Source organism: Macaca nemestrina, chromosome 13 (genome assembly GCF_043159975.1).
Source record: "Macaca nemestrina isolate mMacNem1 chromosome 13, mMacNem.hap1, whole genome shotgun sequence".
Classification (NCBI taxonomy): Eukaryota; Metazoa; Chordata; class Mammalia; order Primates; family Cercopithecidae; genus Macaca; species Macaca nemestrina.
This window is the reverse complement of record NC_092137.1, coordinates 68,800,108-68,819,348: the sequence shown is the minus strand read 5'-3', so window position 1 is coordinate 68,819,348 and position 19,241 is coordinate 68,800,108. Positions and strand designations below refer to the sequence as shown.

The window sequence follows — 19,241 nt, the reverse complement described above, 5'->3', positions numbered from 1 at the left end:
GAGGAAGTAAATGAAATTAAAGTGATGTAAGGTTCCTGCACGGTTTGGGAAATGGTAAAAGCACCAACAGTAAGGTAGATTGTAATAAGTCACAGATGCCTATGGAAATAAAGTGTGGCTACTGAAAAGTTAACAGAGGAGAAAAAAATAGAATGAAAAACACTTAATCCAAAATAAGTCAAAAAGAGGAGAATAAAAAACAAAGAATATGTAGGATAAATAGAAAACAAATACAAAAAAGTAAAAATTAAAATATATCACTAACAGTATTAAATGTAAATGGGGTTGGTGTGGTGGCTCACACATGTAATTCCAGCACTTTGGGAGGCTGAGGTGGGCAGATCACTTGAGATCAGAAGTTCGAGACCAGCCTGGCCAACACAGTGAAATCCCATGTCTACTAAATATACAAAAATTAGCCGGGCGTGGTGGTGAGTGCCTATAATCCCAGTTACTCGGGAGGCTAAGGCAGGAGAATTGCCTGAATCTGGAAGGCAGAGATTGCAGAGAGCCAAGACTGTGCCAATGCACTCCAGCCAAGACAACAGAGTAAAACTCCATCTCAAAAAAAAGAAAATGTAAATGGACTCTATACTCCACCTAAAAGGCAGAGACTATTAGACTCGATTAAAAATAAACACCAGTGAACCAACTATATGCTCTTTATAAAAGACATGTTTTAAATATAAGAACACAAGTTGAAACTAAAAGGATTAAAAAAGACATTACACAAACACTAACCACATAACTTTGGGTAGTTATATTATATTAGACAAAACAAGAATTCCACTTTCAATAATGACAGAGTAGATTGTATTGGACCAACACTCTGACAGGTAACAATTACACTCTGGAAAAAATATTAAAAACAATAATCGGAAGGCAGTGGATAGCTACCAAAAGCAAGCAGAAACTGGAGAGTCAACATGTGGAAGAAAGATACAGCTCTGAGTAAATTTCCCACTTTTATGGCTTTTTCACTGAGGACAAATTTACAGCTGGAGTACTAAGAAAAACAGACAGAATTAAGCAGAGAAATAGACAAACCTACAATCATAGTGAAGGTTTTAATATTCCTTTCTCAGTAACTAGCAGAACAACCACGGGAAAAAAAATCAACTAGCAAATATATTAAAAAATCTGAAAACACTATAACCATTTTAACAAATTGACATTTATAAAACCTTACTTCCATTCCAGCAACTAGAGAATACACATGTAAGTGCACACCATATGTTCAATAAAAGTCACCCATATGCTGGGCCAAAACAAATCTCAATAAATTTCCAAAGATTTAATTTCCAAAGTGTTTGCCATATAACCACATGGAATTAAATTATAAATCAATAATGATAATTATAATAGATATTACAGCAATTCTCAAACATTAATAAATATCAAAGTAGACTTTCAGGTAAAAACATTTTAGAAACTAAGAGGGAAATAATATTCAAAGGACCAGGCAACTTTCACAATTTTTAGAACTGATAGCTGATGAACCCTCTAGTTCAAACTATAAATTATTAGGAAATACAGGAGAATGTGATTAATGACATCCTGAAAATACAATCAACAAAATGCAAATGATGGAATCCTCTTCAGAACAAATGATTATCTTTTTTCAACAAATATATAGTGAGGAAAAACACGAAAACTATTGATTAAATAAATTAAGAGACATGGCCATCTTTTGCCATATAGAACTTAAGCAGATCCTGATTCAGATAAACTGTAAAAAAAAAAAAAAAGAAAGAAAGAAAAAGACACTATAGGGAAATGTAGATACTTGACAGGATACTGAATAATATTAAAGATTTATTTAATAACAGTGTTGTGGTAGGTTTTTATAATGTATTTTTAGAGATACACCCTAAGATACTCATAGATAAAATGGGATGAAAAGATATGAGGTTAGGTATTTGCTTCAAAAATAATACAGGGATGGGGTAGCAAGTGGTTTGGTGGTTGATGAAACAATATTGGTCATGAGTTGATAACTGCACAAACTAGGTGGTGGATTTCACTAGAACTCATTCTACATTCTCTCCACTGGTGTTTATGGATAAAATTCTCCGTTACGAAAGTTTTTTTTAACAAATGAAAAGGCTTATCACCACAGTGCCATGAATTATTATATACGACATGAGTTATGAAAGGTGGCTTTGTTCCAAAAATATAAATAAATATATACAAGTATGTTTGTTCTACAAGTACATCTCAACACTGTTTCATCAACACTTGGCATTTGATGATTCTTTGGAAAAGAATTTGTTGAATGAATAAATAGGAGAAAACAGTTACTTCAAGGTTGTAGGTTTATGTGTGTGTGCACGTGTGTGTAATTTCCCTGATTACTAATGACACTGAGAACTTTTTCATATGTTTTTAATATTTGGATTTCCTTTTGGGCAAAAAGGCTATGTATGTAACTAAGCAAAAAGCAATTGCAACTTAAAATATTTTTTCACGTGTGCTAGATAGATGCTACTGTCAATTATGTGGGTTGTAAATGTATTTTTTCTTACTCTGCACTTTTCTATTCTCTTAATGTTGTGTACCGATGGATTAAAAACACCTTACTTTTAATGTAGTCAAATAATTAAATGTTTTCCATTTGAATTATTTTTTGTTTCTTGTTTTAGAAAATAATCCCTGCTCTGAGATCATGAAACAATGCCCTTATATTTATTTTTAAAGCTATATTACTTTGTTTTTTACATTTAGTACTATGAGTCATCTGAAATTCAGTTTTTGACTACGGTGTTACATAAGGGTCAAATTTTATTTTTTCTTTAGATGAATATCTACTTATCCCCTTATAATTAATTGAAAAAATTCATTTTTCTTAATACCTGCAATGTCCCCTTTCATAAATATGTCACCTTACATGTATAAGTCTATTTTGAAGTACCATTCTGTTCTGGTCATGTTACTTTATCTTTGTGCCCATACCACACTGCTTTAGTAACTACAAAGTATAACACATCCTGCCACCTATTCTTCATTATGTACGACTGTCATGACTATTGTTATCCTTTGTAATCCATATACATTTTAGAATCACATTATAAATTTCTTTATAAAAGCTAATATGATTTTGAATCAGTTTGTATATAAATCCATTTGAGGAAAACTGGTATTTTGACACTATCGAATAATTCAATCATGAACAATTTGATCTTCATAATTATTTAGGTCTTTCTGAAAAATATTTTCTCATTTTACATTTAAAGTTTTACAGTTTTCTTCATAGAGGTTTCTACACCTTTATATTTATTCCTAAGGACTCTTTATTTTTGATGTTACAATCTTTAAAAATTTTTATTTTCTTACTGGTTAATGTTGGAATATAGAAATACAGTTGGTTTTGTATATTGATTTTTGTATCCAATAACCATCCTAAGCACTTTTTAAATTTATAACTCATCAGTGGGCCACCTTGTATTTACTGCATATACAATAATACCATCTGTTAATACAAAGTTTTATTTCTTCCTTTGCAATCCTTATCCATTTTCCTTTTCTTATCTTAGTATACTGTCTTGAATCTCCACATAATGATGAACCAAAGTGGTAATAACAGGCATTCTTGTCTCATTTCTGATTTCAAAAAGGAAATTTTAAATATTTTACTTTAAGTATAATATTTGCTATACACTTTTTGTAGATATTCTTTTTGAAATTAAAGAAATTCCCTTCCATTCTTACTTTATAACCAGTTTTTTTCATAAATGAATGCTGATTTTGGTTTGTCAGGTTTTTTCTTTCTAGTCATCTATGGAGATGGCTTTTCTACTTATTCTGATGATATGGTAAATGAATTTATTTTTTAATATTAAAACATGCATTCCTTAGATAGACCCCATTTGGTCATATTATATTTTCCTTTTTATTTATCACTTGATTCTCATAACATTTCCCCTCCTCAGGATATTTAAAACTATGTTCAAAAGTAAGCTTATCCTATACTTTTTCATTCTTGTATTATTCTTGCTGGGTTTTGGTATCAAGCTTGTGCTGGTCTCACATCATGAATTGGGAAATACACCCTCTTTTACTTTCTCTGGAGTAGTTTGTGTAAAAATGAAGTGTTTCTTCTTTAAATGTTTGTTAGAACTTGCCACTAAAACCAAACAGATCTATCATTTCTTTGGTGGAAAGCTTTAAATTGTGTATTCAATTTCTCTTATATTAACTCAATTTTTGATTTTTTTCTTGTATATGTTTCTTAAAGTTGTATCTTTCTAGGAATTTGTTAATTTCTCCAAAAACTGTCAAGTTTATTGGTAAAGGTGATCATAATGAACACTTACCTTTCAAAAAATGTATAAGCCATTTTGTCTTGTCCCAGAAACTTACTTTGCCTTCTCATTGAAAACCACAATCATAGAAATAGAAACAACTTCAAATAGCCCAGTAGGTTCAGCAATCTGTATTTAAAATTATCTAAGAAAGATGGCTGTCTGGAATTAAAGCGCTCTAAAGCTGAAATCACTACTTCTTTCTTTGGTAGTTTGTTTCATTTCAAGTTCATTCATTTATTAAGCAAAGTTGCAAGATACAAAGATGAGAGTCCTTGCTGTCAAGATACTTGCTGCCTGTAGGAAGAGATGTTCTAATAAAGAAACAAACATAATCTCATGAGATAAATACTACTCTGTGTATGATACAGACAAGGACAAGATGCCATGAAAACTGAGAGAAGTATTCTTACTCTTCTTTTAGGATTGGACTTTCTGTGTTGGCAAGAACAGTTGAGCAGTAAAAGTTGAGGAAGCAGAGGGATGCAGAGATAACATCCCAAATGGATGTATATGTCATACCTAGGACATATAGAGTGAATTAAGTGTATGTTGGGGTACCATCAACAGCTTTTAAGTGATCTAATTTGCATTTTAGAAAGTTGGAAATAAGGAAAAATTTCAGGCAGTCATAGATGTGTAACTTCAGTAATTTAGAATTAGCTAAAAGAAATATAATCCTACCTATTACCAACATGAAAACCTGTAATCTACAGAAGTTTAAAAATGAAAATTAAAAGGCTTGAGATAACAAGCTGCTTCTCCTAGATAAGTAACAGAGATAAGAGATAAAGTAACTTGAGATAACAAGTCAGTTTCTCCTAGATAAGTAACAGAGATAAGAGAGAAAAGGAGTACAGTCAAACATTTCAGTTTCTATACCTATAACAGGATGGTCCATAGGGACATTCAGGCCGGTCATCAGTCTCATCTTGGTCCACGATTTGTACACCTCCATAATCACTATCACCAGGATGGCTAAAATGTTGAAAATGAACAGGATTCTTCCTAGGAGGGTGACAAATATACTGTCAGAAAAAATAAATAGTATGTTCTAGATTTTTAGTGGATATAGCAATCCACATCTGACTATTCCTGAACATAAACCAACATGCTACATTGATGACAGAAGCACAGATTACATCAACATGCTAAATTGATGACATAAAGTTGATGACATCAACTCAGTACAGGACTCTCACAGTAACATAATACATTTCTGGTGTCATGTGATAAGCCATGAGTATCAATAGACAACTTGCAAACAGTACTATATATGAGACACATATGTATGTAAGCATATAACATAAATATCATAAACATATATAGCTTTTCAAAACTTTTAATAAAATGAACACATATATTGTTCCCTCTGCTAAGATAAAAAACAGAACATTGGCCGGGGGCGGTGGCTCAAGCCTGTAATCCCAGCACTTTGGGAGGCCGAGATGGGCGGATCATGAGGTCAGGAGATCGAGACCATCCTGGCTAACACGGTGAAACCCCGTCTCTACTAAAAAAAAAAATACAAAAAACTAGCCGGGCATGGTGGCGGGTGCCTGTAGTCCCAGCTACACGGGAGGCTGAGGCAGGACAATGGTGTAAACCCGGGAGGTGGAGCTTCCAGTGAGCTGAGATCCGGCCACTGCACCCCAGCCTGGGTGACAGAACAAGACTCCATCTCAAAAAAAAAAAAAAAAAAAGAACATTTCCAACATCCTAGAAAGGTCCCATGTGCCCTCTTCCAATCACTAAATCCATTTTAGTACCCAAAGGTAACTATCCTAACTTCTAAAAGTGTGTTTCAAACTTTTCGGTCTCAAGACTCCTTTATAAAAAAAAAAAAGATTAAAACTCCAGAGAGCTTTTGTTTATATAGGATATTTACCCTATTAGAAATTATAAATGAGAACTTGAAAAAGTGCATTTATTGACTTAAATAGAACAATAATAAACCCTTTACATACTATCATAACATGTCTTAACATAAATAATTATTAACTTCCAAGAAAAAATTCTTGTTTTATACTATGGAAATTTCTTTAATCTCTACTTTAGAGAAGGCATTTGGCTTCTCATGCCTGCTTCTGCATTCAATCATTAACAACAACACATAACGTGTGGCCTCTGGGAAACTCCACTGTACACATGTGAGAGAGTGAATGACAGTAAAAAAAGGCATTCACAAAAAGTCACAATATTATTATGAAAATACTTTCGGGTTGGGTGTGGTGGCTCACACCTGTAATCCTAGCACTTTGGGAGGCTGAGGCGGGCAGATCACTTGAAGTCAGTAGTTCAAGACCAACCTGCCCAGCATGGTGAAACCCCATCTCTACTAAAAATACAACTAGCCGTGCTTGGTGGCGCACGTCTGTAGTCCCAGCTACTCAGGAGGCTTAGGCAGGAGAACTGCTTGAACCCAGGAGGCAAAGGTTGCAGCGAGCCAGGATTGTGCCACTGCACTCCAGCCTGGGTGACAGAGCAAGACTCCATCTCAAAAATAAATAAATAAATAAATAAAATACAATTGACCTAACAGATTTCTTAAACGTGTTCTGGGGACATCCAGGGATCTCTGGATCATACTTTAAGAAGTGATATTATAAAACAACAGATCAGTATTGTCTGTCTTTGAACTTAAATGAAAATATATACTAGTATATACTTCTTTGAACCAGCCCTTTTATGTTTATATGATTAATTCATGTTGTTACATGTAGCAGTAAGTACGTTTTCAATACCATGCAGTAATAGCATCACCCATTTGATGATGGTATTATAATTTATCCATTTTACTACCGATAAATTTTTGGGTTCATTTCAGGTATTGACTTCTATAAATAATACTGCAAAGAGCATTCTAGTATAAGCCTTTTGATGCACATCTATATGCATTTTCCTGGGGATATAGTTAAGAATGGTCACAGGGTACACATATGCTCAGGTTTGATAAATACTGCCAAATTGCCAAAATGACTGTATTAATTTTCACTCCCAGTAGAAGGTTATTAGAGTTCCAGTTTTTCAACAACCTCACCAACATTTAGCACTGTTACGTTTTTTGTTTTTTGGTTTTTTTTCTTGTGGCAGTATTTATAGCAGAGATCGGCAAACTATGAACAGCAGGCCAAATCTGGCCCACTGTTTTTTTTAAACTGTGCTAAGAATATATATGTAACATAAAATTTACCATCTTAACAATTTCTATGAGCACAGTTCAGTAATGTTAAGTATATTCACACTGTTGTGCAACCAATCCCTAGAATGTTTTCATCTTGCAAAACTGAAAACTCTATACCCATTAAATAACAACTTCCCAGCTCCTGCTCTCCTCCCCTGGAATCCACCATTCTGATTTCTGCTTCTCCCCACAGCCACTGGTAACTGCCATTCTAATTTCTGTTTTTATGAATCTAACTACTCTAGATACCTGCTACAAGTAGAATTATGAAGTATTTATCTTTTTGTGACTGGTTTACTTCACTTAGCATCATGTCCTCAAGGTTCATACACATAGGAGCATGTGTCAGAATTTCCCTTCCTTTTAAGGCTGAATAATATTCCATTGTATGTATATACCAAATTTTCTTTATTCCTTCAATAATTGATGGACCTGTGGGTTCCTTCTACCTCCTGGGTATTGTGAACATAGTGCTGCTATGAACTCTTTGAGATTCTGCTTTCAATTCTTATGGATACAGACCCCAAAGTGGAACTGCTACATCATATATTAATTCTATTTTTAATTTTTTGAGGAACTACCATACTGTTTCCCACAGGGGCTACACCAATTTACATTCCCACCAACAATGCACAAAGATTCCAATTTTTCCACATCTACACCAACAATTGTTACTTGTGTTTCATTTTGTTTTTGAAAGTAGCCACCCTAATAGGTGTGAGGTGATATCTCAATGTGGTTATGGTCTGCATTTCCCTAATGTTTAGTGATGCTGAGCATTTTTTAATATGCTTGTTGGTCATTTGTATATTATCTTTAGAGAAATATCTATTTAAGTTCTTTCCCCCAATTTCAAATTGGGTAATTTTTTTTTGGTTGTTTAGTTATAGTTCTTTATGTATTCTAGACATTAATCCTTATCAGATATATAATTTGCAACTATTTTATCCCATTCCATAGTTGTCATTTCACTCTGTGTTGATTTTGTCCTTTCATGTACAGAAGTTTTTAACTTTAAAAAGTCCAATTTGTCTATTTTTGCTTTTGTTGTCTGTACTTTGGTGTCATATCCAAGAAATCTTTGTCAAATCCAATGTCATGAAGCTTCTCCCCTAATTTCTTCTAAAAGTCTTATAGTTTTAGATGTTTACAGTTTTATATTTTAGATTGTTTGATCCATTTTAAGTTATATTTTGAAAACAGGTGTAAGGCAAGCAGACAACTTCATTCTTTTGCATGTGAATATGCAGTTTTCTGAGCACTCTTTGTTGAAAAAAAATCTGTCCCTTCCTCTTTGATTTGTCTTGAGACTATTGTTGAAAAATTATTTAACCATATATGTGAGGATTTATTTATAGGCTCTCTAGTCTATTCCATTTATCTGTATGTCTATCTTTATGCCAGTACCACACTGTTTGGATTACTGTAGCTTTGTAATACATTTTAAAATCAGAAAGTGTGAGGCCTCCAACTTTGACCATCTTCAAGATTGTTTTGGCTACTTGAGATTCCTTGAGATTCTACATTATTTTAGAATAATTTTTTTCTATTTCTGAAAAAAAAAATACCATTAGGATTTTGATAGAGATTGCATTAAATACTACCTTGAGTAGTAGTATTAACATCTTCACTGCCTGTGCTGTCTATGGCTGCTTGCACACTATGACAGCATAATTAAGCAGTGGCAACAAAGACTGTATGGCCCAAGAAGCCAAAAATATTTACTGTCTGGCACTTTTAAAAGTTTGACAACCACTGATCTGTAGTATTATTTTTTAAAATGTGTTTCCCTAAATGACTAACAAGCATTAAACCTTTCTTGTATGCTTTTTGGCCATTTCACTATCCTCTTTTGTGCAGTGCCTTTTGCTCATTTTTTTTTCTTAACTGAGTTGTCATTTTCTTATTGGTTGCTAGTTATTTACTTTGGATACAAATTATTTGACATACGTATAACAAATATCCTCCTCTACTTTGTGCCTTGCCTTTTCACCCTTCTAATGTTATATTTAAATATAACATAAAGGGTAATTTTAATTTTAATTTTAATTTTGTCCAGCTGATCAACTGGATAACATGATTATGATTACTTCATTTTATAACATGCTTAAGAAATCTTTGCCCAATGTCATGAATATATTCTATGTTATCCTCTGCTACCTTTACTTTATATGTTTTACAAAAATCTATCTGAGATTTATTTTGTGATAGGTGTAAGGCAGGAGTTAAGATTCATTATCTTTTCATATGAATATCCAATTGCCAAACACCACTCACTGGAAGTTCATGCTTAACCCACAGATCTTCAGTGGTAACTTTGTCATACACACAGACATATAGGTTTGGTTTTGAACTCTTTAATCTTTTGCACTGATTACTGTTTATCCTTGAACCAATATTAAACTGCATTATATATGGTACCTTTATAATAAGGCTTTCTACCTGGTCATGTCTTTCAAGATTGCACTTGAAGATTGTATTCAGAATTCTAGGTCCTTTGCAATTCCTCTATAAAGTCAGCTTGTCAACTTATACACATACACACACATACACACGCATGCACATACACACACCCTACCGGGATTTTGATAAAGACTGCTTTAAATTTACAAAGCGATTTTGAGGAAATGTATATCTTTACAATATTGATTATTGCAATTCATATACCCTTCCTCCCCATTAATTAAAGCCTCATTTATTTCACCATAATGTTACCAAATATGTCTTTCAGATCTTTTGTTAGATTTAGTTCTAGGTGTTTAAGGTTTTGGTACTATTGTAAATGTTCCCATTTTAATTTTTCTAATATTTATTTTTAGGATATAGAAATATATTTATTTTTGAATGTTCATTTGAATCGAATGACTATGCTAACTTCATTTATTAATTCAGATTATCTTAAGATTATTCTGAATCTTCTCTTATTCCATGCTCATGGATAGGAAGAATCAATATCATGAAAATGGCCATACTACCCAAAGTAATTTATAGATTCAATTATTCCCATCAAGCTACTATTGACTTTCTTCACAGAATTAGAAAAAACTACTTTAAATTTCATATGGAACCAAAAAACAGCCTGCATAGCCAAGAATCTAAGCAAAAGGAATGACACTGGAGGCATCATGCTACCTGACTTCAAACTATACTACAAGGCTACAGTAACCAAAACAGCATGGTACTGGTACCAAAACAGATACATAGACCAATGAAACATAACAGAGGCCTCAGTAATAACGCCACACAGCTACAATCATCTGATCTTTGACAAACCTGACAAAAACAAGAAATGGGGAAAGGATTCCCTACTTAATAAATGGTGTCAGGAAAACTGGTTAGCCATATGCAGAAAACTGAAACTGGATCCCTTCTTTATACCATATAGAAAAATTAACTCAAGATTGATTAAAGACTTAAATGTAAGACCTAAAACCATAAAAACCCTAGAAGAAAATCTAGGCAATACCATTCAGGACACAGGCATGGGCAAAGACTTCATGACTAAATTCCAAAAGCAATGGCAACAAAAGCCAAAATTGACAAATGGGATCTAAATAAACTAAAGAGCTTCTGCACAGCAAAAGAAACTATCATCAGAATGAACAGGCAACCTACAGAATGGGAGGAAATTTTTGCAATCTATGGATCTGACAAAGGGCTTATATCCAGAATCTACAAGGAACTTAAACAAATTTACCAGGAAAAAAAAAAATACAACCCCATCAAAAAGTGGGCAAAGGATGTGAACAGATACTTTTCAAAAGAAGACATTTATGCGGCCAAGAAACATATGAAAAAAAGCTCATCATCACTGGTCATTAGAGAAATGCAAATCAAAATCACAATGAGACACCATCTCACGCCAGTTAGAATGGCAAACATTAAAAAGTCAGGAAACAGCAGATGCTGCAGAAGATGTGGAGAAATAGGAATGCTTTCACACTGACGGTGGGAATGTAAATTAGTTCAACAATTGTGCAAGATAGCATGGCAATTCCACAAGGATCTAGAATCAGAAATATCATTTGACCCAGCAATTCCATTACTGGGTATATATCCAAAGGATTATATATCATTCTACTATAAAGACACATGCTAATGTATGTTTATGGCAGCACTATTCACAATAGCAAAGACTTGGAACCAACCCAAATGCCCATCAATGATACACTGGATAAAGAAAATGTGGCACATATATACCATGGACTACTATGCAGCCATAAAAAACAATGAGTTCATGTCCTTTGCAGGGACATGGATGAAGCTGGAAACCATCATTCTCAGCAAACTAACACAGAAACAGGAAACCAAACACTGCATGTTTTCACTCATAAGTGGGAGCTGAACAATGAGAACACATGAACACAGGGAGGGGAACATCACATACTGGTGCCTGTCAGGGGGTGGGGGCAAGGGGAGGGATAGCATTAGGAGAAATACCTAATGCATGTGGGGCTTAAAATCTAGATGGTGGGTTGATGGGTGCAGAAAACCACCATGGCACATGCGTGTATACCTATATAACAAACCTGCATGTTCTGCACATGTATCCCAGAACTCAAGAGTATAATAAAAAAAAGATTCTGAATTTTCAAAATTATACAATCATGTCACCTGTAAATAATTACAGTTTTATTTTTTCCTTTCCACTTTACATTAGTTATTTCTTTTTCTTGCCTTAGTGTACTGGCTATGATCTCTACTACAATGTTGAATAAGAGTGGTGATAGCAGACATACTGGTTAGTTCTCAACATCATGGGAGACACTCTAATCTTTCACCATTAAGTATGAAATTAGCTGTTGGTTTCTGTAGATATTCTTGATTAAACTGAAGAAGTCTTTTCTATTCTTATATAATTAAGAATTTTTTTCATAAACGGGATGTTGAATTTTATCAAATGACTTTTCTCTATTGAGATGACCATTACGAATTTTCTCTTTTAAATTGTTATGAACTGAATTGTTCCCCGCCTCCCAAAATTCATATGTTGAAGCCCTAATTTCCAGTGTGACTAATTTGGAGATAGGGCCTTTAAAAAGATGATTAAGGTCAAAAAAGGTCACAAGGGTGGGGCCCTAACCTAATATAACTGGTGTCCTTACAAGATGTGGAAATGAAACCAGGAAGGTATGTGTACAGAGAACGGGCTATGTGAGGACACAGTGAGAAAGTGGCAGTCTGCAAGCCAAGAAAAGAGGTCTCAGGAGAAAACAAACTTGCTGACACTACAATCTAGGACTTCCAGCCTCCAGAACTGTGGGAAAATACATTTCTGTTGTTTAAGCACCCAATCTGGTATTTTGTTATGGCAGCCCTGGCAAATTAATACAATCCAAGGTAACAGAAGGTTTATATACTTCTATTCTGCAAGTTTTTACATTATGGTCCAGATGTGAAACTAAAGCCATTGCATATGTACGAAATTGTTTCAAAAAGCATAAATCAGAACTATTCAAATTTAAAAATATGAGTTATTCAAGTGCTAAAATGGCAAAACATTTTAAAGAGAATATGAATGTGAAATTAACAGAATATGTTAAAATATACTATTGCAATAAAGGTATCTATCTTCTAGAAAATCCTGCCATAGGCTTTTAAGGTACATGGGGGAACTGAATGTTTTATATGTACACACACTGACTAGTGTCTTCTTGACACAAAAGACAAACTACTGGAAAGGATTGCTAGGATATTTGGTTTGGCAAGTTGGAATGGCAAACAAATCTTTCTGAAATAGGGCTGTGTAATTATAAACATGTTACTATAAACACTATGGATGAAAGTATAGTCTAAAACTAAGAGATTATAATTCGAATTATCAAAATAAGACATTAGAGTATATAGGGCAGTGTAAATAAATGAAGCAAGTATAGGAGCAACCCATCAATCCAGGATTATTATATTCAGTTGTTTTAGAGGGTACTATGATGATTCAACACACCATTAGAAAAATATAAAGAAAAACGCACAAGTATAAATAAGACAGCTAAACACAACCTAAAATTATAGTTATACTGTATACAACAACTGTTTAGGAAGCGATCTCTCTAATATTTAAGAAAACACTAAATAACAGGTATTTCGATCTGAGGGATTCAGTTTTCATGTCTGGATTCCCAGTATTCAGATCCTCACATTAGTCAGCATGTCTATACATAAAACATTTAATTCTCCCACTGTATCTTAAAAGCCTTAAAAGGATTTTCTAGAAGATATACTGATGAAGTACAAACAGCAGAAACACGATAAAGTCCCTAACCTTTAGGCCAGTGGGTTTTATTAGGTTTTTAACACACTGTAGCATGTATCTACATAGCTACATGCTATCAAAATAATGGAACTAAATGCTACTGTAATTTCATTTTACCTATAGCAGTTTGCCCCATACATGCAGGATGTCCTCTTGACCTTGTTTCCTTCAGAACCTTGTAGAACTGAATCAGTCGCCTTTGCATGCAAAGTTTCAGGACTGGAGGGATTAGAGCTGGACTCAGAATGAGACCCTTGAGACTCATCCTGGAATGACTCGCCCTGGGCACTCGAGCAATTTTCAGAACAGCTCATTGCCTCATCTTCTTTATGTGGTGTTCTTTTAGTGGCAATTTTATGTTTAGAAACTTTACCAAGTTCCTCTATTGGAAGTTTGTTTCTCTGTGCACTAGTCTTAATATTATTTATCTCTGTGTTACTTAATGTGGTTGCAGAAAATGATTGTGGCATTTCCTGTAAAACAAATATGAAAAACATCAGAAATAAATGAAAACTTTTTTTTTAAAGATATGAGCATAATAGCACAAAACTACAAGACCCATGCAAAATGTAAACTTAAAACTTCAAGATTCACATTTTAAAGTTATCAAATGCCACTATTTTCTATGTGCTTAGTTTAATAACTTAAAACATTTTTAGTTACTAGAAAAGGAATTTGGCCAGGCGTGGGGCTCGTGCCTGTAATCCCAACACTTTGGGAGGCTGAGGCGGGTGGATCACCTGAGATCAGGAGTTTGAGACCAGCCTGGCCAACATGGTTAAACCCCGTCTTCACTAAAAAATATAAAAAATTAGTTGAGCATGGTGGTGGGTGTGTAATTCCAGCTATTTGGGAGGCTGAGGCAGTAGAATCGGTTGAACCTGAGAGGTGGAGGTTGCAGTGAGCCGAGATTGCGCCATTGCACTCCAGCCTGGGCAACAAGAACAAGACTCCATCTCAAAAAAAAAAAAAAAGAAAGAAAGAAAATAAATTTACAGTTGTATCAAAACTTTACAATCATGTCAAACATTCAGTGAAAAATAACCAGAAAATACAAATAAAATATAAGATACTCGCTTTCATTTGAACGTAATCTTTAAAATCTCTTAAAAGTCACTGTTCAACAATGTATCATGTTCTTAACAGGCTGACCCTCACTGGCAACATTCATGTCATGTCTATCTAAAACATATGCTCTTTGCTCCCAGGCTGCACAGGTACACCCCAATCTCAACCCCCCAACTACAGGACCAACTGGCCTGTGCCAGCAACTGGAACTCTCGAGTGAGAATTGGGCAATCCTAACCCACCTCCCTACTTGGCAGTCCCCGCTGGGTCAGTTTTCCCCAGTTTTCTTTTTCCTTGTTCAGGTGGCAGTGGGGTAGGTCAGCAAATCCACTGGCTAACTGGTGTTCAATAAAACATATCTCTTGTTTCTGCTGGCATTTCCAAGCTCCACAAGTAATTATCTTAGAATGCCCCTCTTCTCTTGATTTCAGAAAAGGAAGAAATAATTTCCACCATAAACACTGCACTTCCCTTAACCTTAAAACCTTTCGGCCTCTCAATTCCCTTTGTATCAAGCCTAGGGGGTTGGGATGGCAATCGCTTTCATACCTTTCAATAAACCATAAAGGGAAAGGGCTAGTTCTTACTGCTGAGGGCTCCTTAACATGGGATACTTTATTAGTACTTCTATTCCCAGCTTTGAGCCTTAGCAGCAGTTCTGGGACAAGGAAACAATCCCACTCAATATCTTATCACATAAAAAAAAAAAGGGGGCACAACTAGGGAAGTGGTTAAATAAATTATATTATATTCTTACTATGAAACACTATGCAGACATTAAAATAATAATGACACATCTAAAGATGTTTTTTAACTAAACAAGAACAATATCTATACTGTGGTGCCATTTAGCTTTTAAAAAGTTCCTTATATATCTATATGTGCATTCACTTGTGTAAATCCAAATGAAAAGAGTTAGAAGGAGACAAACCAAAAAATTAGTAAGGCAATGAGATTGAAGGACGAGGCAAATGGAGGTTTTTCATTCTTTACTTCAAATGCTCCTGATACTTCCATTTTTGACAATAAGCATCTATTATGTTGCCATTTAAAAATAAAAAATAAACCAATGAAAATGAAATATAAGAAATAAAATCCATAGTATCATATTTCAACTCTGTCTACTTCTGTGAATTAGAGAAGAGTTTGCTTTATTTTTAAATCCTCACAAGGAGTAGGTTTAACATGTTAATTTATTCTAAAAGAGAAAGAAATGTTAAAGTCCCAAATATCAATACTATGGATCAGGGTAATCAAATATATTTTAAGAGGCACAAAAGCTGGAAATCATAATGCTCTTTATGGAACTCCATGAAATATTGATTTATAGTACACCCTTGGCATTCAAGAATTTAACATTCATGGTTTAAATTATTTATAAATGACCCCAAAATCCATTACATGCAGTAATTTGTAAGTTTGCTGAGACATAAATTTGCACTGTGCCAATTACAAAGCTCAGGAGCTAGAGTAAGCCACTGAACTGGCGAGTGAGCAAACAGGAAAGATGGAAGGTGTTCTGTACTTGGAAGAAGTAGGAGAAAGTCAGAGAGCTCTATATTTCCTAAGCATCCCACATTGCTTATTTCTTAGATTAGATGAAAATGGGCAGCATTAAATGTGGAAAGCTGGCGACTCATGATAGAGTGGCCAAATCCCCTACAATGTAAATATACATGTTAGAAACCTGAGGGACAGAAGAGCATGAGCTGGTAGAGGGTGACCTGGGTGTTTGGAGATGGCAGGAATGTATTATTAAGGCTATTGAAATAGCCGGTTAACTTCCCAAATAAGCCCTTCCCCTGTACCTCAACCATCTGAGTGTTAATGTACTAGAAGGGACAAGATAAAGAACTTCCACCTAGAACAATTTCAATCAAGTAATGTATTGCTGTTTCCAAACTGCTCCTGGCAAGAATGTCTGTGGTGATAAATTACCTTAAAAGTCCTGCCTCAATTGCATTAACACTGACGTACTAAAGACTAAAAACTCCTAACCTGTAGCCCCAACTTCACTCCTGAGCTTCACACTCAGATTTTCAACCACTAGCTAGACATTTCTTTCTCAATGTTCTATGCTCCTCGAACTCTAAATGTCAAAACTGACATTCTGCCTCTGTGTTTTCTGCCATAAGTTTCTGCCAACATATTTCATCTATTCATGCTAGCCAGAAATTTAGAAGTCTTTTATTCTCTTCTTGCCCTCTCTCCCCAGATCCAAGCAAGAAGTCCTACAATTTTATTCCTGAATGCTTTTATAATCCAATACTTCTTACCATCCTTAAAGTCACTGCCCTAGCTTAGATTCTCTATTTCTTCACTGTGTTAATGCCACAATTTCTTTCCTTACCTCCAAGTCTTTTATCTTGTTCTTTTGCAATCTGTCCTCTAGTGAGCTGCAGGGATTACCTCTGTGACTGAAAACATTTCAAGGACCCTTCTCTATTAACTGGTCACAATGCTGTCTTCACCCTCATCTCACAGTGCCATCTATCTGAGACCTGGTAACTTGCTCTGACCAAAAGAATTCAGCTAAATAACAATTCTAGTTCTAGGCCTTAAAAGATCTAACAGCTTTGACATCACTTTCTTGGGGCCCAGCTGTCAAGTGAAGATGCTCAGTCTAGGCTACTTCACGGTACGGTGACGGAGGTGGGCCCAGCCATTCCACCAACCTTTGCTGAGGCACCATTCACATGAGTAAAGCTATCACAGATGCTTCATCTTCAGCTGAGTTCTCAGCTGAATGAAGCCCAGCTGACACCAAAAACATGTCATAAAAGAATTGCCCAGCTGAGCCCAGCCAACCCACACAATTATAAGACAGAATATAATCATAATCACTGACATAATCATGTTGTGTTAAGTCACTAAGTGTTGGGGTAGCTTGTTTCACAGCAATAGACAGCTAAAACACTTTACCATACTATTTTCACTTATGTCGTTTTGGTTAGGCTTCCTTCTGTCATTTATAAGAGTTCTCATTAGATTATAATATAATATAGATTATAAAGGAAATACATTGTCTTAGTCTGTTTTATAGCTGCGATAACAGAATATCACAAACTGGGAATTTTATAAAGAACAGAAATTTCTTATCTCACAGTAGTGGGGTCTGGGAAGTTCAAGATCAAGGCACCAGCATCTGGTGTGAGCCTCCTTACTGCATTGTTACATGAGGGAAGGTGGAAGGGCATGAGAGGATGAATGCTGTGCCCTTATACGGCAGAAGAGTGAAAGAGTGTAAACCCATTTCTATAAGCCAAGCCTCCCACCATTTTTTTAGAGATGAGGTCTCCATATGTCACACAGGCTGGCCTTAAACTCCCGGGCTTAAGCAATCCTCCTGCTTCAGCCTCCCAAGTGGTTGGGACTACAGGTGCATGTCACCGCATCCAGCTTCACAAGCCCTTTTTACAGCAGCATTATCCATTCATGAGCACGGAGCCCTCATAACCTAAATAACCTCCCATTAGGCCCACCTCCCAATACTGTTGCACTGAGGATTAAGTTTCAACATAAATCTTTAGAGGAGATAAAAACACTCAAACCATGGCAACCATCCTTTTCGCTAAAGTTAATCAATTCAAGTACCCTCATTTTCACATCTAAATTAGAAAGTTACATAACTGGGAAGGAGTTGTAGAAAGACATACAAGAACTGATGAAAAATATAGACTATTTCTGACAACTGTCTTATGAAGAGAAGTTACTAGAGTCACAAAACTCTTTACATAGTCTAATATGTATGGTAGAAAACTTCATTATACCCAAAATGAAAATACACCTACATTTGAAGCCAAGGTTACTAACAAATGTGATCTTGGGCCTCAGTTTCCTCTGAGATGTTCAATGATGGTACAACAGTAGCTCTCAGTTTTGAAGGGACACTAAAATTGGGAGAGTTTATTTAAGATACCACTGATACACAGGCTCCACACACCAAATGAATCAGAATCTCAGAAACAGGGTCCAGTGGGGCAAAAGTGATTTTTGTCCCTTCTCTCCATTGCTTCTCCTACTTTTCCCAAAGAGAATGTAATTTTTTCCAAGTACATTGATCTAAATGTAGGCCTGGCCAAACTGTTACTGGTTTTTTGTAGCTGGCAACCTCCTGCCATTAGACTAGATAGGTGAGCCTCACCTCTTGTTTTCTCTCTCACCTGCTCTGCACTATAGCCATCCCTTTAGGAGTAGCTGTTCTAAAGGTTCAGTGTTCAGACTCAAACTGGGCAGGGATGGAGGGTGGGGCTTGGAAAGGCTCTGCTGGGATTTTCAGTCTAAGTCACATTCTCTGGCTCAGCTTTACCAGAGAGCCCTGCATAAAGGATCATGAAAATTTAAGCCTTATTTTTCCTGGGCTAGAAGAGGTAAATCTTCCTCACAAGGAAGGGAAGGAAAAGCAATTGGTCAAACAGAACTTGGGCATTCCTCA

The 19,241-nt window shown here is 35.2% G+C and overlaps 1 protein-coding gene across 2 annotated transcripts in view; it reads right to left on the bottom strand.

Moving 5' to 3' along the window:
• The window catches only part of LOC105465189 (aprataxin and PNKP like factor), a 94,741-nt gene that overhangs the window by 24,306 nt on the left and 51,194 nt on the right, over positions 1-19,241 (bottom strand). For both annotated transcript variants that reach the window (XM_011713463.2, XM_011713462.2), the window contains exons 7-8: positions 13,856-14,211; positions 5,184-5,309 (exon numbers count right to left, since the gene is read on the bottom strand). In XM_011713463.2, coding sequence (XP_011711765.2) covers positions 5,184-5,309; positions 13,856-14,211 — 482 coding nt within the window. The remainder of the gene's footprint in view (positions 1-5,183; positions 5,310-13,855; positions 14,212-19,241) is intronic.